Raw genomic sequence first — 15,181 nt, forward strand, 5'->3', positions numbered from 1 at the left:
ACCCTCAGTTTGTTTCTCAGAGTCCATAGTCTCTCATGGTTCGTCTCCCCCTCCGATTTCCCCCCACTTCTATAAAATTTCCAAATGAGTCATCTAATAACATCTTTTCTTTTTTTTTCCCCCTCCAGCTTCTTTATAAGACACGTAGCAAGCCATATTTTGGAAACTGCTTGGAAATAAAATTTAAAAATCAATGCCTGAAAAGATATCACCTGAGTTTTCTGAAAATTTCAAGGAAAATTCATATGCTTTATTTATAATAGCAGTGCAGCTTTCTGGTAAACACTTGACATGCCTCCTTCATTTCCTTCTGCAATCTCCTCAAACCCAAAAACACTGCCTAGTAATATAACACCCAACTTCCAAAAATGCTTAACTCTAGAAGAGAAATATAAAGCAGGCATAGGGAAGAACTGTTTGTTAAATAAATATAACGATTATTTATTTATTTTTCACACACTTCAACCTGTGTATATAATATACTGAAAATTGCACATATCATTGTTCAGATTGCTGAAATTTCACAAAGTAAACTTACCTTTGCAAACAGAATCTGAATCAATAGATACAACATTACAGAGAGCAGAGCCTCTTTTGTGAAACTTTTCTATCACTTCACTTTGCCAAAAGTAACCACTCGCTCAACTTCTAGTAGCACAGTCTAATTTTGCTACCTTATGTAAATATTTTGTAGTTTATATAATGGATTCATATAATATGTACTCTGTTGGGTCTGAGTTTTACTCAACATTACGTATGTGAGATCCATCTCTGTTTTTGCATGTGGTTGTTTTCTCTTTTCAGTGATATATAGTATAGCATTTCATTTTGTGAATACACCACATTCATGTATCTGTTCAACATTTGACGGTCACTTAGGTACTTAGTGTTTTAGCATGAATGTAGATGGTGCCCTCAGTATTCAAGTATGTCTTTTGAAGAATATATATTTCTGTCAGGGAATATCTAGGAGTGGAATTACTGGGTCATGACCCATTACAGGTCATTAACAGTAGCTTTAATAGATACTGCTTTACAAAGTGGCTGTGCCAATCTACATTTCCATTGCCAAATCTGGTTGCTTTATATCTTTGTCAATACTTGATTTAAAAAATTTTTTTTCATTTGTTCCATTCTGGTGAGTATGGTGTGGCATTGCATTGTGGTCTCCCATGAGGTGTTTTGTTTTGTTTTGTTTTGTTTTAAGAGATTTTATTTATTTATTTGAGAGAGAAAGGGTGAGAGAGAGAGAGAGAGAGCAAAAGAGGGGGCAGAGGAAGAAGCAGACTCCCCCCTGAGCAGAGAGCCCGACATGGGGCTCGAAACTGGGACTCTGGGTTCATGACCCGAGCCAAAGGCAGACGCTTAACTGACTGAGCCACCCAGGTGCCTCATCTCACATGAGTTTTTAATAATCTTGTCTAGAACAGATGTTAAAGACTAACAATTACACATACACATGCACACATACCCCTCATACTGTGGGCAAGGTATTAAGTGAAATAAAGATAGACTACCACACTCATCTTTCCCTTGAAGTGCTTTCTTTTTTTTTTTAACTTAACCCAAAAAACAAAAGGTCATTAAAATATTTATTAAAGAAATCAAAAAACCCAGAGTATGGTAAGTAACAGACTTTAATTTTATTCATTGACATTTTAGTTCAAAATCCTTCAAATCTTCAGTTTTTTAAAAGCAAGCAACGAAAGATATAAAATGAAACTAAACAAATACACTGAAAACATAAGCAATCATAAGACAAGGTTATTACTGCATAATGGACCAGTGATTTGGACTTGGAAAAGATTAGAAATGTACAAAAATACTATTTTTCAAACTCTTTTACAAAATGTGAGGTTTTCACCGGGGTGGCTCAGTCGCTAAGCGTCTGCCTTCAGCTCAGGTCATGATCCCAGGGTCCTGGGATCAAGCCCCGCATCAGGCTCCCTGCTCAGCGGGAAGCCTGCTTCTCCCTCTCCCACTGTGTTTCCTCTCTAGCTGTCTCTCTCTGTCAAATAAATAAATAAAATCTTAAAAAAAAAAGGTGAGTTTTTTTTTTTTTTTCCCTCTCCACAATGAGCAGGAATATAAGAGCCCTTTTAGAAGGAGTCCAGAAATTGAGTCAGTCTTTCAAATGTTCTTCAGTATAAAAATGGTAATTGACACTAGCCAGATGCAAGTAAGAATGGGGTGTAGATACGGCAAGGAGAAGATGCTTTGCCATCTAGATTAACTGCTATCTAAGTTTACAAAACAACGTAAGAGTGGAAATTCAGGTAAGTCAATTTGATTTTTATTATATAACAAAGCTAACAAAAAGTAGAGAATAAGACAATAGATGGGCAAAAGACAAGAAAAGTGTTGTTCTGCATATAATTTATTTATTTTTTTAAATGCATTTATTCTGATATACACTGAATTAATATGTGGGAAAATTAAAAATTCCGTTAGATCATGGTGCTAAGAAGCCCACTGTTGAGTACAACGTTGCCTTTCCAAGCCTTATATTCTTCATTTGTAAATGAGGTTCTCAGGGTGACTTTAAGTTTAAATGAGATGGTATATGGGAATGACGTGGCCCAGTACCTTGCACCGAAGAAGTGCTCAGCAGCTCTTAGCTATTGTTATTGTCCAACATGAAAGCTGATTTTTTTTTCATGTTGCTCAGTCCTAGCCAATCACTTTATAAAAGGAAACTTCCATTTATCAGATTATGGTTTAAACAATAAAATCTGTTTTCACTACTGCACAACAGTGTAAGACCTCCAAAATTCTGCTAAAGGTCAATGAATTTAAGTAAGGAAATGATACTAAGAACCTACTTACTCTAGGCATTATGGAATGTAAAGATTTAGAAGACTGCAAATAATTCCTGGTCTATCTGAGGGAAAGCATTCCTAAACCAACAGTTCAAACATTCTGCTAAGTGCTCTGAAAGTGATTAAGTCAGTATAACAGAGTACAGACAAGGCAGGACAGGAGCATAGACATAGAAGTAACCAACTTGTTAAAGGGGTCAGCAGAGGCTTCTGAAGACAATGACCTTCAAAACTGAGCCGAATTTTGTGGAGGAGCAGCTCCCGGATAGACATTTCAGGAAGAAGGGGCAGATAGGTAAGGACACACAATCTTAATAGGGCAGTAGGTATTTGAGGAATAGTGAGAAAAAGTCAGTGGCTTCAACATCATGGTATCTTCTTATAAAAATGATCATTCAGGAAGGCCCATGAAGATAATTACTGTTCCAGATATATGTGAAAAGACTAGGGCTTAAAGTCAAAATATCCTGAATATTTAAGTTTCAGTTGTAGTCAACTATGACATTGAGACTCGTGAGTGTCTTTTTTCCCTTCTTTAAATTTATAGGATTGGACTAGACTATGCTTTATCTAAGGACAATTCCACCTTCAAAAGCCTAAGGTTTTTTGTTTTGCTTTTAATGTAGTCCCCTCCACCCAGATCTCTAGTAGACTAGAACATATAATTAGCATCTTGACTTCTGCAATACGTTTAAGGAAAATCTCTTCTGGTATCATTGTAAACAAGGAGCAATATAGGCTGAATGGTACTATAGTTAACTGAATTTGAAACAACTGTATGTATTCAAACACCCTGACTTAGTGTTAAGTGGTAAAGAGGTTACTGATGGTCTATTTGAAGTTTCTTAGATCTTAAATATTTAGACACTTAGATCTGTTCCATTAAGATTTTTATAAGCCCCTAAAGTCTTGACAATGATGCTTATTTCAGAAAATTCTGACTGTATATGTAAATATAAATGAAATGTAAATTGTTTCAAAATAATGTCACAAAAACTCCAGAGAAAAATTAATATGAGAAAATATAAGAGGGGTAAATATAAAAACCTGAACTGCCCTCCACTATGGCTATTGAATCAGGATAAAGGTTAAGTAAGTAGACAAGATGTAAGCAAAACAAACAAATAAAAAGCAGGATTATGGAGAGTCATGATGAAGACACATACCTGACAATGAAATATATAGATACAGGTAAGGAGGAAATGTGGTTTCAGAAAAAGAGCACCTGGTGTGTAGTCATAGGATGTGAATTCAATTCTTTGTCCAATCTTCACAGACATTGTGGCTTTGAGTATAAATAAATAACCTCTAGTGACTTCAGATTCTTGTCTATAAAATGCAAGTAACACCTACACTACTTCACAAGGCATTTGAAAGGCCCACTGATTCTTGATAACATGAACTCTTAAAAAAAAAAAAAGTCTTGCACTGATGATAGAAAAAAATCAACTGCACAAATAGAGAATTTTAGGATTTGGGCTTACTGTACTTTTTAGTGCTATGACATGATGGCAAAAAAGCTAATAAAAACAAATATGTACAGGCTTCACTAATGGAAATACTTTGTGGAGTTAAATAATGTCATACCGTGTTTTGTGGTGGGAAAACACACTATAGAAGGATACTGATATCCCTAGATATCAATCCACTGGAACACATCCAGAGAAAGGTGATTAGAATGGTTATGACGATAAAAATATCTTACAATAAAGAATTGATGGAACTGAGGTGATTAGTCTGGGATGAAAAAGCTGGGATAAGGGACTAGGGGGAGCAGACATGCAAGCCATTATGGGCACAGAATAGTGACTTGGTATATTGAAGAGTTAGGGTGGAGAAAGGATTAGGTTGTTTTTGTATGTGTGTTTTGTCTAACTCCAGAGGGCAGAACAGGGATAATAGTTGCAGAATAATTTTCAAACAATTACAACCATACAAAAATTGAGCAGGTTTTCCCAAGGAGTAAGTTTGCTATCAACATAAATATCAATATCAGGCAAGCTTATCATATTTCTGGAACACTATAGAAAGAAACTGGTGTACTGGGTGAGGGGTTGGACTATATTACCTTGACAATTTCTCCCAACTTTAAGAGATTATCCTTCACATAACTTTGGTTACGCTTTGGAATAGTCGTACTTTCAACAAATTTCTTGGCTCTTAAAGAAAGCATCTAAATCTGCATTTCTTGCCATGGAAATACAGATTTAATTAACACTTGCAACCTGTGAAGACGCAAAACCTTAAGTGTTAATTAAACCTCTATTTACATAGCAAGCAGTATGTAGTCCTCCATTTTCTCGTATAATACAAGACAGCTTATTTTAAACTCCATTAATCCACTGAAAGCTGGAATAATAGGATGCTCTGGTTAACTTCCAACAAAGAGGTCTTGTATTATGGAGGAGAACAAAAACCACAGTTTACAAAGTCTTCTACTTCGTTCCTTCTGTTCAATATCAGAATACACATTTTAGCTTTTTTCTCAATAACATTTAATTTCATTATAATCATAACTCCAATATAATCCTCACCCTCAATAAAATGATGTATAATTTTAATAAAGGCAAACTTGTTTTGCGAGAACGCAGTGACTTCAAATGTATTAAACATAAGCTTTAATTTAAAAATTGTAATAGCATCTTTTCCTTGCTAGGCTCTTATTAAAGATTTTCTATAGTAAAATCAGTAAGTGTGATATAATAGTAAAAACTGACAGGAATGATTTAACAACAGAGCTAAAAGAAAAACTACTTCTCCAAAGCAGTTTTTAAAGTGAATAATTTCAGTCTTTTTAAAAGATTAACACATAGAGATTTTTAGGTAAGTAATTTTAATCCATTTTTGTTTTGATATGTTAGGATGACCATTTTCCCACTAAGGTGTTGCCTTAACCACTTCTATTGCTAGTTTATTTGTTTAGTTGTATTGCATGAATGGACCATATTTAGTTCTACAGGGCCTTTCATTTATTTGTTCAAAAGACATTTATTAACATCTACCCCACGCACAGTGCAATTTTATACTCTCAATCAATTATGTGAGAAAAATCTGCAGTTCTGATAGAAAACCGAGACACAAGTATTTTTGAATGGTTATAAATTCATATGAAGGATATAATTATAATAAATAATCATAGACATGTTAAAAGCAATATATATAAATATGTTATGTTTGCTTTACAATTTGCTCAGCACTTCAGATCATCTTCCTATTCCCTTTTGAACTTCTGAAATCAACCTCTTAAGACTATACGGAGACAAAAAGCCATCCTGTTTGAGATTTTGTTGATAGGAAAATTCCAAACAACATGAGTTTAATATATCAAAAGAAAATAAATATCTCTTACATAAGCATATTATAACACTAAGCATATTATGGTAAAAACATAAGCATATTATAACACTATGGAAAAGTAAATATAATCCTCTGCTGCAGTTACTCAAACTGGATTTTGTGTTAGCATATTTTAGTACTGATCTGTTTTTGCTCATGCAAAATGACATTGTAAAGGACAATGAAATAAAAATAGATGCAATGAAAATTCAGAAGATAGTCCAATTATCATTGCATGAGGCAAATTACCTTTTCCATGAGTTACATCAACAGTCCATGTACAATTCAGAGAATTTGGATAAAATTCCGGGTAACCAGGTGATAAGATTGTTCCACTAGGCCCTCGAACATCTCCTCCACATAAAGCTGAAAAATACAAAGAAATACAGTCATATGATCTGTCATAGTTAGAGAGGCAGCGGCTGAAGAAATCTCTCCTCTCTTGAAATAGAATCAATCTGATTTTCTTTGCTTAAGCTACTTCTCGGTAATAACAGGAGTGTGTAAGAGACCTCCTCCAATATTAGGAAATAGTTTCATCCACTGCAGCCCTAGAGAAGAGAAAGGTATGTAATAGCCTCTGAGAATTAGCCGCACTGTAACGTAGCTCATCTTCCCACATTTGAATCTGAAGTACATACTTATCTTATACATTTCTAATTATAAGTAACATTTGCATAAATTGGTCATAAATTAAACATGAGTAATTAATTGTTTAGCAGCCCTCTTTTATTAAGCTTTAAGAAAATGAATGGTTAATTATGCAAAATCAGTTCTTTTAGATTCCTAAAGGGGTATGTGTCATTCTTCATATAATTCTTTTTAAAACAGTGAGTTAAGCGGCAAAAAATTTGAAGCCTGCTTCTGTACTTTTCCATTTCTTTGGAAAATATCAGGAACAAACAGGAATGTTTGAGAAGCCATAACTTTTAAGTAAATACTCTGAGATAGTAAAAATAAATATATGTTTATGAACTAAGGTCAAATAAATTCAAATTTGATTCAATGTTCATTTTTTTTTTTTTTGAGAACAAATCATAGTTTACACTGTCTTCTACTACACTCAACAAACATCAGTGGTTATGCTATACCAGATAATTTCATCAGTATTAAAAATTAAAGGAGACAAAGATACAGCCAGGTAAAAATGTATATTCTAAAAGAAACAGAAAGGTATTGATGCCTTATTCTATTCCATGTAGAGATGTCAGCTCTCTTGGACATGGCAAAGACAATAAGAACTGTGTGTTGTCTTGTCTGCTCCGATCCTTACTTCACTTCTCTGGAACACAGAAAGGTGAGTTTGGCCTTAGGCTTTTCCATGATTTCTTCCAAGTAATAATGCTGAGAAGAGTCGAGGGAATCTGGCTACTATTCTACACTGATCTGGCTAGAAATAAGTTGTTTGCAATTCCTGTAAATATTCAAACATGCAGGCTTGAAAAAATATATATATATATACACATATACATACACACACAGATACACACACGCACACACACACATATATTTACATTTATATACAAAATTAAAATCCACTTCTTTTTTTATTTCTTTTACTCTACCCAGGAATAAAAGAAGGTCTTTTACAAATGCCTCTCTGGGAGTTGTCTTGTATCATCTCCCTAAGACCAAATATAAGACTAAAATAAAGCTATGCTTCTGTTGCAATAATATTAATAATATCAATACATTGCAAATAATATGCATGGTTTGTTACCTTAGGCTCCTATTTAGAGCTTGCACAGGCCTTGATTGACACTATTATTACTGAAACTCTCAAATTTCCTTTCAATTTTTAAAAAAGTCTCACTGTGTTTTTGTGATCAATTTAAGAGCTAGGTATACCATTTCTACTGTATCTTGCTGGTAATGGTGGTGCTGAGTTGATCTGTTTTTACCTCCCTTGTAATGCATTCTACATTTTGACAGAGGATTGTATTTTTTTTTAAAGATTTTATTTATTTATTTGAAAGAGAGAGAATGAGAGAGAGCACATGAGAGGGGGGAGGGTCAGAGGGAGAAGCAGACTCCCTGCCGAGCAGGGAGCCCGACGCGGAACTCGATCCCGGGACTCCAGGATCATGACCTGAGCCAAAGGCAGTCGCTTAACCAACTGAGCCACCCAGGCGCCCGAGGATTGTATTTTTTATTAGATTATTTTTACATATGTCAATTTATTCCTAATACACTATATTTCATTTTATTCTCCATTGTAAGAGTCGGACAAAAAAATACACCATGGTATGAATTTGTTGAGTGAAATGTGATGAGTGAAGATGCTCTACCATTTGAAAGGACTATATTGCATACAGTTAGAGTAAAACTTAGTGAACAGAAGGATCAAAATTAAGAGAGTTAATTAAACACAGAAAAGAGATGTGAAATGTTATTCTGTATGTCAGACATGTGTGCCTCTGCATGCATGTGTGTGTAACTAGTGTGTTTACAGGTTGTAGAGGGAAAACTCTTCTACACATCAGCATTCTTTTTTTTTTAAGATTTTATTTATTTATTTGACAGAGAGAGAGAGAGTAGGGGGAGCGGCAGGCAGAGAGAGAAGCAGACTCCCCGCTGAGCAGGGAGCCTGATATGGGACTCGATCCCAGGACCCTGGGATTACGACTTGAGCCAAAGGCAGACGCTTAAACGACTGAGCCACCCAGGCGCCCCTACATATCAGCATTCTTTTGAATAATGCTACTCTGTCAAATCTCCTTCTGTCCTTGGAGAATTTCTTGAGAATTTCCTGTCTGCCAACTATACCTACCACATCTGTGTTGAAGGTGGGACATTAAAGGGACATTCTGCAGAAACATGAATAACGTTAAGTAACCATGAACACATTAAAATATTTAGGAAGAATATTCAATAACTAACATACTATTAATGAACATTTATATTATTACTTTGATTATAAGCAGATGATAAATATAGAGTGCATTTTTATGACATTGTGGAGGTTTTTGTTAGTTGAGAATATTAGTAGTAGATAAAGGCCCCTGAAAGGAATTGACTTAAAGGTAGAATTTCATAGTAAATTATGGGGAAAGACTGTGATTTAGGTCTTTTTTTTTTTTAAAAAAAAGAAACTAAAAATAGGAAAATGTGTATTTTATATCTTAATAAAACAGTATAAAATTGCAACTACTCACCAGTTCTTAGCAAAAGCATAACAATGACTCATATTGAACTTACAACATGACAGGCACTATTCTGAATACTTTTATTTTTATTAACTCAATTAACCCTCATAACAATCCAATGAGAAAAGTACTGTAATTATTCACAGCTTACAGATGAGAAGGCAAGTATGGAGGAAACTCTAGCAGTCTAGTTCTGGAGTCTCTGATCTTAAGCTGACCTCTTGAATCAAGTGTTGATTTTTTTTCACAATTTCTACCAAAAAATTATAGCATGCTATACTATGATGTCCTTCACTTATGTTTATTTTGTAGCATTCCCCCCTCAAATGATCAATCTATATAAAAATTATTCAAGGATATGGGGTGCCTGGGTGGCTCAGTAGGTTAGGCATCCAACTGATTTCGGCTTAGGTCATGATCTAAGGGTCGTGAGGTCCAGCCCCTACCCCTGCGTCAGACTCTGCACTGGACACGGAGTCTGCTTGAGATTCTCTCTCTCCTTCTGCCTCTGCACCCTTCCACACCCTCCGACCCCCACTTACACGAACATCCTCGTTCACTATCTCTCTCTCAAAATAAATAAAATCTTTAAAAAAATTATTCAAGGATATCATTCATTTTCTCAGAGATTAATTTAATCCTTTCATATTCAAATCAATCTCTTTTTAAGCACCGAATACCTAAATGTGTCAGTATTCTTGTCTTTAATTGATTTATATCTTACGAATTCTCATTTGTCAATGACTTTGTCTGTAATTGAAACAGTCTTCCATCATCAGCAGCCACAGCATCATTTGATGAAATCCTTCATCTTTCTAAATGAGATTATTTTACATTGCAAATATTTGGAATTGTATTTGCTTTATATTATTGGCTTTTTTGAACAATCACAAGAAATTACCTACACGTGCATTGATACAATGCATAGTGATAAATGCTAATGCAGATTTGAGTTGGGTTAATTTTATAAGTGGTTAATTTATTACTGAATATTCTACCAATCTGATGATGTTTGCTTCTCTAAAAAGTTCCCTTCCTATTAGAATGCTAAGAAAGTATAAGGGGAAATCAGTCTATTAGAATCAGTTATGAGAAGACTAAAATATTAAGATGAATAATAAAGGTAAATTTCATATGTGAATTTTTTTTTTTTTACTGTAAGATAGAAAATGGAACTAAATATATTGAAAAAGATATAATGGTATACAGACTATAAAGAAAATTTCTCCAAGAATAGTTTTTTTTTTTTAATTTGAGAGAGAGAATGAGATAGAGAGAGAGCATGAGAGGGGGGAGGGTCAGAAGGAGAAGCAGACTCCCTGCTGAGCAGGGAGCCCGATGCGGGACTCGATCCTGGGACTCCAGGATCATGACCTGAGCCGAAGGCAGTCGCCTAACCAACTGAGCCACCCAGGTGCCCCCGAGAATAGTTTTTTAATTCAGTTCAACAGAATATATGGTCATTTGCACAGTAAACTTCATTAGATTGAGAGTACCTAAAATGGATACCATGGATCTCCTGTTCTTTGTATATCACCTCTTCTGAAGAAATTTCAGTTTATCCCAACCACCTTGCTAATGGATGCCATATGTCTTTAGGGACACAAACATTTTTTAACACGTATAATAGGCTTATATGTTCTTGTGAATGGGAGATAGACGAATTTTGTATCAAGTAAAACACAGTGGAGAAATTAGAGAGTGATGAAATGTACATGAAATACCCAGTTACTTTATGTTAGAGCAAACAGCGGGCAGGGGAAAGCATTTAAAAGGACAGAGACCAGTAGCACAGCTAAGTTACAATGATAGCCCAAAAGATGAGTTGAGGGCAATTAGCCAGATATACAGTGATCTTGACTAGCAGTTTTCTTTTTTCTCTCAGATTTTTGCCACACATGATCACTACTTTGTCACACAATAAATATCAATTAGAGTTTTAAAAAAGTAAAGTCTTCTCAAAAGCTACGCCCTTGAATGTTATTGTCCAGACCTATAAAATTATACTTTGCTCTTTGTAGTGATACATGCCTGGCAAGTTCTCAACTGTGGAGAACAGCAACAGACAATTTCTAGACTAGTATCCATCAAAACATTTTGAGTATTGCAATGGAGCACAGAAATAGCCGTCTATTACAAATCCCATTATGAGTTTTTGTTTTCAAACTCAAATTTTTTTTTTTTCTATTTCCAGGTCTCCCCAGTTTGAACTGTAAACCCATATGAGAAACTATACTACAGGGCTTAAGAAAAGTTGAGATTTTGCCCAGATGCTTTATCCAGGGAAAGCATAATGAGTCAACGACTTTTAAATATTGACTAAGATTTTGATACAGGTGAGGGGAGGCCTAAGACTTTCTAGTATAAGGAGAATAAAAAGATGAATGAAGGCAAAGGACAAGAAAATATATATGCAGAATGAAAATATAGTACGTATTCCCAAAAGACTAGGGAGTATATTGCATTCATTCTTTTCATTCAACACAAATTTATTGAGTACCAGCTATGGGACAGGAACGGCTCTTGGCACTGAGGACATGACAGTAAACTTAATGAAGTTCCTGCCATATAGAACTGACAGCCTAGTAGAAAAGTGAACAGTAAATACATAAAGGTATTAGGGAGTGGAAAATACTATAAAGAAAAGTGTAAGTGGCATGACAGGTGTTACTCTGCAGCAAAAAGAGTGCCTGGGTGGCTCAGGAGGTTAAGCATGGGGCTCTTGGTTTCGGCTCAGGCTATGATCTCATGGGTCATGAGATTGGGCCCTGCGTTGAGCTCCACGCTCAGCATGGGGTCTGCTTAATTTTCTCGCCCTCTCCCTTTGCCCCTCCTGCTGCTTGCATGCACACACACACACACACACACACACACTCTCTCTCTCTCTTTCTCTCTCTCAAAATAAATATTTTTTTAAAGCGTTAAGTAAAAAGGATAAGATATCAAATTTACTAAATAGCACAGAATCTAACTGAACCATTTCTGACTTGAGGTTCAAGGTTCCTTGGTCAGTAGTGAAACAAGATGAATTTAAAAAGATCAGTAAAAACTCAGAAACCTAAGTATACAGAAAAGAGAACTGAGTTCAAAGTATTCTTCCCATCTGACAGACTTGATAGCAGAAAGGATAACATATCGTCTTTCAGCCACATATTCCAAGTAGTGCAGAGCATCCATAAACTAAACAGCTATACACCAGCATTATATTTTGTCTCAACCATAGAAATGGATGGACATATGACCTGGACAATGCTAATTGTACTGGGCCCTTCTCCTTTACTACAGTAACTGGTTCAGGTATGGGATACTTAGAGACCTTTCCTGCAATTTTTCTAATTGGAACATGGGAGAACTCTCATTCTTGTCTGATCCTGGAAATATGAGACTATAAATCTACATGTTCCTATGAGTGTATTCTCCACTGCTAAATACACCCATGTAGAAAAAGCCTGGCTGCAGTTAAAGAGAATTATGTCAAGACACAGAGAAAAGCCTAGGTAGAAAATGGAGAGAGCCTTTAAAAGGTTTGAATTCATGTTTATAATTAGTCATGAGAAGTACACCACCCTTGCCTTTTGTAAGATTTGAATAAACAACAAATTCTGCTTTTATTTTTTAAAACCAGTTACAGTTGGGATTCTGCCACTTACAATCTCAAGAATGCTGACTATTATAAATAGTATTGTACCAGATACAAGGAAGATGTGCTGATGATTCCTTTAAACCTTTTTATAAAAACAAATTGGCCTAAAACTCTTTCTAAAAAATAATGGAAGTGACAGTATTTGAAACTTTAATCATAAAATGACAAATGTGATCTTCCACTTTGAACAAGAACAAGTACAGAACTTGGAAATAGTGTTATAAATAAAAAATAAAGCCCAGAAAAAAAAATAAATAAAAATAAATAAAAAATAAAGCCCAGGATCAAATAACACATAGATTTACATTGTGTGTGTTTTTGATAAAGCAAGTATGAAAACACTTCTTGAGCTTAGCGAAGCAGTTTCTTTCACTGTATTTATTTTTACATGTGTTTTCTGAAAAATGAAGCATTTCTGACTTATTCTCCATTGAAACAAAGAAGAGGTAAGGACACTGGTAGAATATTCATCATGACCAAGAATTTGCCACCACAGGACAGCCTGAGTACGTTGTCATAGTGCTGTATACTTAGGTAGAATTTGGACTGATACATTTTGCCTTCCAACTTGGGAGGTAATATTCTGTTTCTTTTGTGCATTCATTGATAGCAATTTGACATTTTCAATGCTACTTTGTCAAAGGTCCAAGCACACAATATGCACTTAAACTGGTTAAGTGCATATTTTGAAAATATATATACCATCTTTAGGCATTGGGTAAGGCATAGGGTAAGTTTGGCTGGTTATCAATATTTATTTTTTCTTTTTGAAGTCTTGGTGACATATTTTGCATGTTGAATTAATTCTTACCATCACAGGTTGGGAGTGGATGACTCCACCAGTGGTTTTTTTCACACAGAAGAGGCTCTTCATGGTTCAGCCTGTATCCTGGATCACAACTAAATGAAACAGTAGAACCTATGGAGAAATCATGACCGTAGCGACGGCCATGTACAGGAATGCCAGGGTCCAAGCAAGAATAAGTGTTCACTGTAACACCTAGGAAACAAGGGAATATGACAAAGAGTAAGTTTGATGGATTCAGATTTGCCAAAATTGATTCCTATTTCTTCAAACGATTGTGAGTTATGATTTTCACAAATAAATTAATGTGCCCATAGCTTTATTTAAACAACCAGCAATTGTCTAACAAATTTGTTTTGACATTTTCTACCCACGGAGTCCACATTCAAATCACTTAGTTATATAAGAACCTGATGAAAATGTATAATTATCTATCAAACTTTACATTGTTATAAATTATATAGATATGGGGCACCTGGGTGGCTGAGTCGGTTAAGTGGCCAACTCTAGACTTTGGCTCAGGTCATGATATCAGAGTCCAGGGATCGAGCCCCATGTCAGGCTCTATGCTCAATGAATGGGGAGTCTGCTTGGGATTCTCTCTCTCCCTTTCCCTCTGCCCCTCCCCTTGCTCTCTCTCTCTCTCAAATAAATAAATCAATCTTTAAAAAATTATATAGATATAAATATATAGGGAAATACGGAAGTATGAATGCCAGTACCTTTCTAAATAAAAGAGTACAACTCTGTTGGCTACTTGTCAGGGTTTTCTTTCTTTTTTTCTTTTTTTTAAGATTTTATTTATTTATTTGACAGAGAGAGACACAGCAAGAGAGGGAACACAAGCAGGGGGGGGTGGGAGAGGGAGAAGCAGGCCTCCCGCTGAGCAGGGAGCCCGATGCGGGGCTTGATCCCAGGACTCTGGGATCATGACCTGAGCCGAAGGCAGACGCTTAACGACTAAGCCACCCAGGCACCCCTTGTCAGGGTTTTCAATAGCCTCCAGTGTATCTGGTGTCTCCTGATGATAAGCTTCCTTGTGACTTATAACGTCTAGCTGAAACCACACCATGACAATGCCTTTCCCTTAATAAGACATGGTTTCCCATCATTGGCCCTGTTGAGTTTTTGGGTTTTACGATTCTTTGTCCTGGGGCTGTCCTGTGCTTTGCAGTATGTTTAGCAGCATTCCTGACCTCTAACTTCTCCAGTCATGACAACCAAAAATGTCTCCAGATATTGCCAAATGTTCCCTGGGATGCAAAAAAATGCCCTGAGTTAAGAATTGAGGTATAAGGTAAAATAAAAAATTACCTTCTTCTTCCTAAATGAAAGGCTTAAACAATGAATTACTGTTGTTTTTATATTCCAAAAATATAATAATTAGCATTTTCAAATTATATCTGATTAAATCACATCCACCAGAGAAACT

General features: G+C 35.5%; 1 protein-coding gene across 3 annotated transcripts in view; it reads right to left on the minus strand.

Moving 5' to 3' along the window:
- CSMD3 (CUB and Sushi multiple domains 3) overlaps positions 1-15,181 on the minus strand; it is a 1,204,765-nt gene that overhangs the window by 367,163 nt on the left and 822,421 nt on the right. For all 3 annotated transcript variants that reach the window (XM_044914284.1, XM_021688378.1, XM_021688377.1), the window contains 2 exons: positions 13,756-13,944; positions 6,405-6,521 (listed from right to left, as the gene is read on the minus strand). In XM_044914284.1, the coding sequence (XP_044770219.1) occupies positions 6,405-6,521; positions 13,756-13,944 (306 nt within the window). The remainder of the gene's footprint in view (positions 1-6,404; positions 6,522-13,755; positions 13,945-15,181) is intronic.

This window comes from Neomonachus schauinslandi, chromosome 4, assembly GCF_002201575.2.
Source record: "Neomonachus schauinslandi chromosome 4, ASM220157v2, whole genome shotgun sequence".
In the NCBI taxonomy this organism is placed as follows: domain Eukaryota; kingdom Metazoa; phylum Chordata; class Mammalia; order Carnivora; family Phocidae; genus Neomonachus; species Neomonachus schauinslandi.